An 11,919-nucleotide genomic window follows, 5' to 3' on the forward strand; every position below is an offset into this window, starting at 1 on the left:
TTGCCGGTTCAATAATTATTTTTAAACGATGGAATAGGGCTTGGTTATGAATTTCGGATTTAAATTTTCTGAATTTAGAATTTATAAATTTAATATTTTAAGTAAAATTTTCCTTATCTTAAAAAAGAATATTCTATATTTTATTAAAAAATAAAATAATGAAAAATATTCTATATTGAATCTCATAGCTTTTTTTTAATTAATGGACAATATTCTAATATTCTTATATTTTATTATTTGCCGTGTTCATGCTCTATAAACTTGATGTTGACTGTAACTCTATCAAGGTTTCATCAAATGGCACAAAATATAGTAACGATGGGATGCACGCACGCACGTCATCATCAATGCGCGCCTTTTCATTCATTAAATCTCAAACGTTCACACTGAAAAATGGATTACAAGCTGATAACAAAAAATAAATATTAAGACTATGGGATAAAATATCATGCATCCTACCTGGTCATAATAGGAGCTGGAATATTTCTCGTAGAAGAGAATCGAATTTCAAAATTATAATAAGCAACTTTCGAGTTATCTTGATATTCTAAAATTTTTAAATTACTACATCTGTTAAAAGGAAACTCGGTTAATGGGAAAAAGGAATCGAAAAAGAAGCACATAAACAAGAAGAATATATGTGAGCATCCCAAAAAAAAAAAAAAAGAAGCTAAAGTGAAGCCTTAATGATCTACTAAAAAAAGGTTGAAGTGAGAGAATAAGTTCAATTCAGCAGCTTCAAGTGCAAGTAATTGAAAATAGGCTATTAGTGACAGATGGCTCTGGAATTAGCTAGTGAAGATCGTTGAAAGTTGAAATTTAGCAGCACGAGTAAATGTGAACAAATCAGTGCAATTTCATATCATATGCGATGCGAGCATGCGTCCCTGTCCAGCGTCCACTTGAAAACCATTATTGGATCCATAGTTCTGCCAAAGGAAAATGCTGACAAAATTAAAAGAATAGTCTTCACTTACGCTTCTAATTGAGAAGACCAATGTGCTCACATCCCTTGGAAATTACAAATAACGCGGGATGAAGCTGGTCCGCAACTGACATTATTATAATTAGCATTCAACTACTCATAACTCATTTGTATTCTTTTTCAACATCATTTTGTTGGAATACCGAAAATTATAATTTAAACATATCTGTCGCTAGGGCTTGCCCACTAAGCAAACTCTCGGAAGGTAAGAATAGAATATTAGTGTTTTACTTTTCGAAGTTCTTAGAAGCACTTCTGAGGGTAAAGCCAATCTGCATCCGTACGAATGAACATGTCTACATCATCTATCAAACCCTAAATCCCAAAGAGCAATACCGAGAGAACTTGTCGATACAGTGCATCCTGTTGCAGAAGGCGCCAATTCGTGCATCCCATATTCTTTTCTGACATGGATTGATCAGGAATTGATAACATAATCAAACAAAGTCCAGGCCCTCCTATTACTATCTACAGAAGTATGAACAACTGTGCGAATGCTTCATCGTATTTGTGAAGTCATGCTCATGATCATACAGAACTTGCATTGCCTAGCACGTTAAATACTATTACACATTACACAAACTCCGATCATCACACCATTCTGGTTGATACACACCCATAGTCCGCAAGTGTCTTTACTCGCATCATCTTCAATGGAGAATAACACATTGCAGTTGATTCAAAATTCAAGCTCACTTTGATAGGTGGAAAATGTAGAGTTAATCCTCGACCTATCTTACTTTCCATCAACACAAGCCTCTCAATTTAGTTCTCTTAAAATTTTCACCCAGTTAAAAACGATTCTTCTATCACAGCAAACCTTGTCCTATTTATATACAGGAGCCCCCATGACTAACACCCTCACGACGTGAACCTTGCCATGTGGATATGCTTCTCAAAAACACCACCATTTTGGCAAATTCCATGAATGGAAAATGAGGGCACTTTTGGAGAAAATTTAGTCAAACAATATCCTTCTGGGGAAGAAAAAACTTCAACTTACACGCGTTCAGGTCACGCGTTAACACAGGCTTGAGCCCCTATTTATTAACCAGGAAAAGTCTGCATAGTGATAGAACCATTTAGATTGGGTTAAAATCTCAAGAGCAACTAAATTAAAATACTGGCTTTGAAAAGTTAATAAAGAAGAGAATCCTATGACAAGAACTAGCTCATCCATTCACTAGGAAAGCAATCAAAGCCAGCTCTTGCCAGATACCCAACTCCTTATTATGCTTTCCAAGGACTAGGAAAGACCTGCCTGCCTCTCCCATTGAAGGTCCTCCATAAATTCAGAAAGAGCTGCTCGAGGATTACCATTTGAAATATACCAGTAGTATTTTGCAGTGTCATCTTCAACTTGCATGCTTCTCCTTAAGGAATTGATTATTCTTTTCTTGCCTTCTGAGGACATTCTGTTCGATAAATAGCTTGTTCTTCTGTCTGGCACGTCATCTGGATACAACACTGCTACTTCTCTTTTTGCACAGACATCTAGCTCAATATAGCACGTTCTGTTTATTAGAATATCAGGATTGCTTATGGGGATCAATAACCTTTCCCTTGAGTATATGCCATGATCACTCATCATGTTGTTCAGACGTTTAATGTCCATAACCTGTCAAAACATGAAATTCTTAAAAGTTCAAGGCAATGTAATTTCAATAAGCCTACAACCTGGAAGAAACAGAATAAAATAGAGCAAAGAGACCGCAGTACACAAAACAATGGTTTAGAAAAGAATCTTGAAGTATCTGTATACTCAAGTATAGCTGGGCCACGTCCCATTTTGATCAATAAATGAACAGGAAGGATAACAACCATTTCATTGAATGCATTCTGCTCATGTGATATTATAAATGAGTGATGTGGGAGTGGGACTTCGATTTTCAAATATAGTAGTAGCTTGGTTGTGCAAATGTATCTTCAACAGAGACAACTAGTAGTCATGAACTCAGTAGTAGTATCGTGCAAAAATATCTTCAATGTCAAACTCAATAATGCGACAACAATGCGGCCAGTGAACCTTAATTTTTCACACTCATTATTATTTTATTTTATTTTATTTTGGCCCAGGGGGGGGGGTTGGTGTTTAAGTTCCTGTCTATGTCGTGCAATATTCATTCGATTTTCCTTGGAATAAAATTAACACTTACAAAGAAACTAAGAACAAAGATTTTTTTAAACTGTTTGCTTCTCATTCCTTCTAGACTGAATATTGAAATATCCTGTTATAATTTGATACACGCAACCAAAGCATTCAAGTTTCTCCAATGAAGAAATATATCATGGCGCAATCGCAAATCAGGCATACCTGAACCGAGTATTTGACGGCAAGGCTGGCAACACTATCCTCACGGCCAATCCGATGGGACAGGGCAAATTTGCCCAAACCATTGTCCCTCCAGAAGCTTCCAGACAGTGGATTGCCAACTACATCCTTCAAATTCCAAGGAGCAAGAAAGGCCCTCGTCACAATATCCCTTTCGGAAGCAACGGTGTTCCAGAATCGGGAAACGCAACTGGCGCGTGCAAGGTCAGTAATGGGAAGGTTCAAGAAGATGATTCGGAGGGTGTCCCTGCAGGTTAGGGCAGAGAAATGAGAATTGATAGGAGAAATAACCGTGGAAGAGGAGAAGGAGGGGGAAGAAGGGCGTGGGGATTCGACGGAGGAAGAGGGGAAGTGGGAATTCATGAGATGTTTGAGGATGTCGCTGTCGTCTTCATCGCAACAGCAACCCATTGAGCCTTCCCCATCCCCGTTCCCCGGATTGTTGAGCCGGTGGCTTTCGCCATTTCACTGACCTCTACTTATGCCATCAGACAGGTGATTTTTCTTTTCTTTTTTTCTTTTTGAAGTTTTTTCCTCAGCTCTAATCTAATGTAACTTCTAACCATGAGGCAGGAGGTTGTTTCATTGATCTCTCACTGACACCTTTATGACAAATATAATGTAGGTATTTTAATGGAAGAGTCGTTTTAAGGATCCTAAAAAATAGATTATTATACTTTGAACATAACATATTTTAATATTGCATTAAAGGTCTAGAGGCTTTTGTTGTAATTTTTTTTAAAAATCAAAAGTATAATTTTGCTTTTAGTATTTGAAAACAAAACCTATATAAAACCTTAAAGCTCTCTATCTTCTTCCTTTTGCTCTCTAGTTTCATTTTCAAAGGTTGTCTTTAAAGAAATAACGAAAAAAAAAGGAGGTGGAGAAAGCTGAGCAACCCTTGTTGGGCTTGAAGGTATAAGTAGTAGTTGTCTTCAAAGGTGGTTACACTCAAATGAGAAGGTAGGTCATTTTTGAAGTTCAGTGGAGTCACTTTTAAAGGTCTAAGCCTCGCCATAGCTTGTTGGTGCTATCAAAGGGAGACTATGTTGGTGATAATCTTCTTCTCCGTTCATTCTTCTTCATTATTCCTCCCCTGTTATGCATTCTCATGGGTTTTCTCCCTCATTTTATCCTGCTTCACACATTGCCAACCATTACTCATCTTCTTCATCTTCCTTATTATATGATGATAGATCAATGGATGGTCGGTTAAGAATATGCAATCAAAACACTTAACGTCTTATATTATGATGCTGCTTGGTTGATTTCTATCTTGTAAGGTGCGCATGAGATGGATTTTTTATTATATAAACTGCACTGTGATATTGTTGAAATTGGAGTTTTAGTTGTGGTTTTACTGTTGATATAAGGTAAAGATTACTAAATCATTGAGTTGGCTATAAAAGTTTTTAAGTGGATTAATTGTTGTACAATCATGATAGTTGACTTGTTCGTATTGAACTTTAATATATGAATTGAATAAAATATGATCCAATATGAAGAAAATCTGCCATCATAAACGTTGGAGTATTTGTTATGCAAAAATTAACTTTAAGTTGCTGCTGTTAAATGTTGAGTTGTACATTTTGTTAAGCTTAGCCTAATAATAAATTGAAATCGCATGGACTTTTAATTGAGAATATATGAACCTTATGTTGTGCATATTGGATATTGTGTTGTACATTGTTTGCCTAATTTGAGCATTTTGTTAAGTCTAACTTATTAATAAATTAGAATCGCATTGACTTTTAATTAAGAATATATGAACCTTATGTTGTGCATAGTGAATATTGTGTTGTATATTATTTGCCTAAATTGAGTATTTTATTAAGTCTAACCTACTGATAAACTGAAATCAAATGGACTTTTAGTTGAGAATATGTGAATCTTGTATTATGCATAGTTGATATTAGGTTGTACATTATTTGCCTATTTGTGCATTTTGTTAAGCCTAACCTACTAATACAGCAACATTGATAGATAACTTATTACAAACTTTTTTGCAACCGTCTTTAATTAATCGTTCTCTTAGGAGGCCACGAATAAGGAGGACAAAGTTTCAATTTCAAGATAAGAAAATTTATTATTGTTCAAGATGTGAGGAGGTTGGACACAATCATAAGGTGTGCAAAAATCTTAATCCAACATGATAAGTATGTAGGTAACCATAATTATGTATATAGAAGCATTTTCAAATAATGTTTTTTTAAGTAATTTGGAATCACAGAATTTTTTTATTTGTATATAGAGAAACAATTGTTAGATGTTTTAAATATAGTTGTTAACTTTTTATATATATCAGATTTGAAATATCATGTTACATTTTATGTGGGTATTTGTTTTAGTAGTTAGGTTAATACCAACATGAAATTATTCATATTCAATATAATTGTCCTTCGTAATATTGGAAAGGCATGTACTTTGAATTGAGCATACGTGAGTATTGTCTTGTGCATAGTGAATGTTGTGTTGTACATGATCCGCCTTACTCATTCATTTTGATGAGCCTAGATTACTAAAATACTAAAGAGGCATGAATTTTTAGTTGAGCATGCGTAAGCATTGTCTTATGTATAGTGAATGTGTGTTATGTTTTGCATTGGTTTTTTGAATTTAAATCAAACAAAGGACAAAATTGTACTTTTAATTTTTTAAAAAATTGCAATAAAGGCCTCAAGATCTGCAGTACAATATCAGACTTTTTCAAGCCCAAGGTGCAATTATGTATATTTTTAAGGCTCTTAGTGCAATTTTTCATATTATAATTGTAAATACAAAATGTAAGGAAAGGTTTGTAGTGATTCATTATATTCATAAATAATAAATAATTTAATTTATCTTAAATTTTGTATAACATATGAAATATATGCACCAAAGTTAGTTTTAGAAAACAAATCTCACTTATAAAAAAAAAACAAATCTCAATTATTCATTAGAAAACTTCATATTGTTTCTTATAAAATTTGTAATTGTAATTTTTTAAATAACTTCATATTATTTTTGAAGCATATGCTTATTATATATGTGTATGTATAAAGATATAATCAAAATATTTAGCCTATGGTTGGTTCAATGGATAGTAAGAACTAAAAAGGAGTAGAAAAAGATTACAATGTTTTCTTACTATAATTAGAAAAAAAAAAAGAAACGAAATTTTGATGTCTGTTTGTTTGATTAGAAAAACTAGGGGAGATAAAATAACAATAATAATAATTTGACTATTATATCTTAATCAAATTTAAATTCTTTTATTCTTTTTTATTGAAAAGATAAATACGTCTAAAGGACGTTAAAAGAGAATCAATTTTTTTCCTTCAATCTTTAAAAGAGCTTGAGTTTTAAAGTAGACAATATAAAGCATCCAAGTGCTAATAAAATATGAAGAAAGAAATGTAGAGAAGAAATATTTTTATCAAGGGTTAAATGAAAAAATGTTCTAAAACCTTTTATCCTAATTTTTTTTGTTAGAGTAAAGTTACTCTTGAATTTTCAAAAAAAGTACAATTTTCTTTTATTGTTAATTTGATTGTTAAATTAATTGGGCTAAATAATAAAATTACATGCGACAAGTTATATATGCTGAGTGAGACAAAAAGTGGGATCCATGAGGACTACACCCTCTTCTCGCTCCTTTCTCATCGTCTTGATTGCACTAATGCAACACCTTCCCTTTCTTCTTCCTTCCTCACCTCCTCTCTCTCCTTCTCTCCCTCACTCCTTCCTCATCATTTTGCCTTGATTGAACCATGTTGTTGAATTGGTTAGTCCTTTGCCTTACTTCACCGTCTTTCCTTGTCTTCACTCTAAACACTTTTAGCTTTTCTATGGCCTTAGCGAAATCTTGAAAGAATGCATTCTCATCTTTGGCATATTATTCAACAATTGGCTTCGTCCTCAAATCTCTTCCCATGATCAAATTTGAGTCCAAAAGCCCTAACCCATGCAACACACGTTCTGGTGATATGCGTTATCAAACTTGCTCGAAGAGATCCTTCCAACGATTTTGGGATCATCGTTGGATCCACTTGGGAGGTTTTGTTGAAATGGAAGACTTGGCAAGTAAACTCCTTGCAATGAGTGAATCTAATGATGTGGGCACAAATGAGAGCCACCATTTCTTAGGTTGTGAAGTTCTTTGATGTGAACTTCTTGATGATCTTGTCCACAGTGAAACCTGACTTCAGCAAGGCGACTTCGACCTTTGAAGTGTTCAATGAGAGACTGTCTTTATGTCATAATGGCACAACGTAAAACAAACCTCCAACCATCTTGATCAAATTCGAGGTCGATTGCATGATGATGTCAAAGCAGGAGACAGCATCAGGGCAAGTAAGCTTAAGGGTGTTTTTAATCTTGAGGATGAGGTTAAAGGCTTTGGAGTTCAACAAAGAGGCAAAGGTTGGCTCTAGGAAAGCGAAGCAAAGAGAGAGAGAGAGAGAAAGGGGTGGCAGGTAGGGAGGGAGGAGTGAGGTAGGAAGAAGTTGTCGAATACAATGAAGAAGAAATGAGAAGAAGGCATGATCCACATGGATCCCACTTTTTGTCCCCCTCAACATATACCACTCGCCACACGTAATTTTATTACTCACCATGGTTAATTTAATGATCAAAGTTAATAATATGGCGAAATTACACTCTTTAAAAGCTGGATGACGATATTGCTTCAACAAAAAATATAAGATATCATGCATCCTTCCAAAATTTCTCCACTCCCCACACGAATCCGCCGAAGGCCAAATCCCTCCAATGTTAAGACAAGGTAAGGTATATCACAGTCACCAGTGTAAGAAATATCAACTAACCAAATAAGTTACCAAAATTGTGCCAAAATATAACAGTCCAAGAACATAACAAAAGAAATGGCCTCACCACGGTTAGCACCTCCACAGTCTTGTCACTATTTCAGGGTTTTTAACAGGGTCAAACACTCAAACAAATCATACGACATGAAGCCGCAAATAAGATCTCTCTGGCACAGATGAGACCCCAGCATCTATAATCTATAATATCAGCGATAATACAATCTATTCATCACTTTCACCAACCACCACCTAGCCCATATGCGTTCCATGTAGCCAGCTCCATGATCACTATGGTGTTCATGTCCATGACGATGATGGTGATCATGATCATGATAACCGCCTCTTGCTTCATCAAACATTTTCTGAATGTGCTCCGGGACGGGCTCTTCCTCAATTTTCCTCTCAGTCCTGGGTAAGGATGACACGAATTGAGAGATTTTGTCCGCTAACTCAACAGCTACATCCTCCTGAGTTCATCGAATTAAAAAATAGCTTTCATTCAGTAGGCCGTGGAAAAGAACAACGCTTCAGTATCAAAAGTATATAAAATAATCAGAATGATTGGGATTTTGAAATCCTTGTGCCAAAACAAAGTTCACTCCTCCTCCTTTTTCAAGGAGAATCAAGACCATCCCTCCTCAGAATAAATACAGATCTTCTAAGCAGATAGAATTCCACAGTTCACTCTCTTTGGTAACTAATTCTAAAAGATACAAAACTTCTGTAATTAATCCGATAGAAGTGAAAATTGTGAGAGAATATTAGAGTCTACAGACTCTCTATCTGATGCAACTCAGGGAAGGACTTCACTTGTGAAATTAAAAGCGAATATTTCTGCACTGTGATTGGCCAGGAGAGAATAGGTATATGTATGCATTATGTGCCCATATAGCTTCAATGCATTTGGAATTCCATGAAAAACCTCTCAAAGAACAACAGAAGATCAATCAAGACAAGCTAATCTCTGATAAGCAATATAAACCTTTTCCAGAACCTCTAATTGAGAGCCCCAGATAGAGATGCAGTCATGCAAGAGATTGCCGTATCTAAAGCTTAGTTTCTGGAATTAGATATTCTTTGAGCATACTAGTTCAAATGGAGGAAAATGGATGGATAGAACCTGAAAAAATAGCATGGGCGAAAAGTGTGTGGCACCACCAATGAAGCTCCAATTTTTCAATGCTTTATTTAGTACTAATTAAACTGGACCCATGAGAATTTTTTACTGCAGCAGCTGCCCTAAAACATTAATTTTAGGGCCATTTTACGCGGTTAATTTTGGGAAACCCCGGATCCATAACATTTACCATAAGACTTATTTCAGATAGCAGACAACCTCTAAATGAAAACGAGATTATGCAGTGGCATGGTACCACAGGCTTAGGCTGTAGAGGTAACATGAGACAAGAAATAAAGTTTGAGCTTACCTGAGCCCAACGGCCTCCGGAATGTGTAACAAAACTCGCGCGTGGAAGAGCTTGAGCAATCTGATTTCCTTCTTCGGTCCAATCTTTAGACCATCCATCAGACCAAAGCACTTGCATGGGCATATGCTTTAATCCATCGGAACCACCCCACTTTGCGATATCAAAGCTGCAATTCACATTCTTTCCCATCGCCACTACTGCTCTTCTTCCATCTCTGCCTTTCAAGAGTACTCTTTGAGCATCTGCGTCCATCATCACAAGTCGCTTTGAGCAACAAAAGTTTACCATCTTGGCATATACAAACGAAGACCCCAATACTATCTCTCTAATCACTGGAATATCCAGGACCCAGAAGGGCAAAGCCCCTTGGGTTTTCGTTGATGTATCTACTAGTGTCACGCTTCTGACCAACTCAGAGTTCTCTGAAACCCAATTCGCGCTCAATCCCAAAGCCGAATCATGCAAAACCAAGTGAGCAGGAGCCAGTCTCATAGTATCAATCACTTGTCCTAGTACTCTGCCCATCTCTTCAGGCCCTAACTCAATAGGCTTGATTATCCTCCTCTTCGCCATCCGAGCTTGTATTTCTTCATATGGAATCTGACCAGTTTCGATTATTTGATCGAACGCCCAGAAAAACCCCTTTTCCTGAATCTCGCTGTACACATACCAAAACCTCCCCAAAATCCCCACTGGCCCCTCGACAAACTCTTCCGTATATTTGTCGGAGAACCCGTTCCCTGGCAGATCTAATGCGACCACGCGAACTCCCTTGGCACCTAGAGATTTAATAACCTGGCGATAAGAGTATGAACTAAGCCCCAAGCCGTGTACAATGATTACATTCTCCGACGCTTTGGGGCCTTCTTCGACGGTGAACACTTCAGTGGGTGGTTGATTAGGACGTGTCTGCACCTTAATGCTGCGGCCTTTTGAATAATGTTGGCGGAGGGTGTCCGGTAGGCTAAGAAACCAGCTCTTGGTATCTTGTGGGGAGAGAGAAGAAATAGAGAGTAACAAGAGAGTGATGAGAGAGACAGAAAGAGTAAAGTAGAACCAGAAGGAGAATGGATTTATTCCAAGAGATTGATGTTCATTTGTTCTTGAGCTAGCGGATGGTTTGGTTTTGACGGGGTTGGCAGGTCGCTTCTGTGATTGTTGGGCTTTGGGTTCTTGTTGGTCTTGTTCTTCCGTTATGATCGCCATTACTCGACCCCAGAATGAAACCTTAACCTAAGCAAAAGCTGCTCTCTTTGAACTTCAAAGACTAGATCCACACGGGTTACAGAATCCAGAAACCACAGCGATGCGTAACCGGCAACCTCGGAGATGTAGACCGTCGTCCACTCATCATGACTCGGAAGGGCCTGTTTGGGTGGTTGGATTGGAACAAACTAAGAGGACGCATTTGACGATTGTATCCAGCAAATTGTAGAACAATGTCAAAAACATTAAGTCATAAAATAGAAGTATTTTTTCCTTTTGAACAGCCACAAAATAGAAGTATTTGACAAAGAGATTAATAAAACAATTTAAATATTTTGTAGTATATTTTTAAAAAATTAAATTGAATTAAACTAGTCTAAAATTTAAATACTTCCTCAGACCGCAATACATAGCATTTTTTAGAAAGTTTACTTACTATAAAATATATATTATTGGGTAGTTTTTATAATCATTTTTTAACAATTATTTTTTAACTATATTTTTATTTTATTTATTACTTTTTTAAAAAAAATGATACATTACAATTTTAATTATTATTATCAAAACACTTATATAAAATATTTACTGAAGATAAAATTAAAGAGATATAAATTTTTAAAAAACATTAAGGTTTCAATTAATTTTTTTTAAGAATTGTAAATTAATTATCAATATTTTATATTTGGGCAAAGGGGCAAATATATTCAAAAAGTAGTCAGCGGCGGGCACCTAATATCTTAAAGTGACGAAAAGGGTAAAAATACCTATAACATTATGTGGATGGATGTCAAAGTAATTAGACCGTTAACTTTGATAATTAAATACTGACTGTGTATATCACGTGTCAGTTTTTGCTAACATGGATTAAAAAAGGGGCAAAAATATCCATGAAGTCATTGACCAGAAGCAAAAATACCCATAATGTTACCAGAATTAGTGCAAAAGTTATCAATACATCTAATCCCTTAAATGTTAACCGTTTAGCTGACAACTAATAAAAAAGTTGACTATTTTTTTTACTGATGTAGATAAAAAATATTCCTAGATGAAATTATCTAAAAGTTAATCGATTATTGTATGAATATCATGTGAGAAAATATCATTTTAACTGAATATCAAATTAAATTGCTTATTTTTTTTTGCAACAGTGGTGAAAATCATTTA

The 11,919-nt window shown here is 35.6% G+C and overlaps 2 protein-coding genes across 4 annotated transcripts; both read right to left on the reverse strand.

Moving 5' to 3' along the window:
• Positions 1 to 897: 897 nt before the first annotated feature.
• Positions 898 to 3,864, reverse strand: LOC129304480 (F-box protein At1g55000). 3 transcript variants are annotated; one of them, XM_054944157.1, is made up of 3 exons: positions 3,300 to 3,864; positions 2,303 to 2,603; positions 898 to 929 (listed from the first exon to the last, which is right to left on the reverse strand). In XM_054944157.1, the coding sequence occupies exons 1-3, from the start codon at positions 3,726 to 3,728 to the stop codon at positions 913 to 915; spliced, it is 747 nt and encodes a 248-aa protein (XP_054800132.1). In that variant the 5' UTR covers positions 3,729 to 3,864; the 3' UTR covers positions 898 to 912. The 3 variants fall into 3 exon arrangements, with proteins under 3 accessions (XP_054800132.1, XP_054800131.1, XP_054800130.1); XM_054944156.1 differs by lacking the exon at positions 898 to 929 and adding an exon at positions 1,192 to 2,047; XM_054944155.1 differs by lacking the exon at positions 898 to 929 and having other exon boundaries at positions 1,192 to 2,603; positions 3,300 to 3,862.
• A 4,240-nt stretch (positions 3,865 to 8,104) lies between these two features.
• Positions 8,105 to 10,944, reverse strand: LOC129304908 (protein AUXIN RESPONSE 4). The gene is made up of 2 exons (XM_054944752.1): positions 9,550 to 10,944; positions 8,105 to 8,589 (listed from the first exon to the last, which is right to left on the reverse strand). Exons 1-2 carry the CDS (start codon positions 10,753 to 10,755, stop codon positions 8,329 to 8,331), a joined length of 1,467 nt encoding a protein of 488 aa, XP_054800727.1. The 5' UTR covers positions 10,756 to 10,944; the 3' UTR covers positions 8,105 to 8,328.
• Positions 10,945 to 11,919: the final 975 nt, after the last annotated feature.

This window comes from Prosopis cineraria, unplaced genomic scaffold (assembly GCF_029017545.1).
Source record: "Prosopis cineraria cultivar Desert tree isolate PC_DT_omini unplaced genomic scaffold, ASM2901754v1 PC3, whole genome shotgun sequence".
In the NCBI taxonomy this organism is placed as follows: domain Eukaryota; kingdom Viridiplantae; phylum Streptophyta; class Magnoliopsida; order Fabales; family Fabaceae; genus Prosopis; species Prosopis cineraria.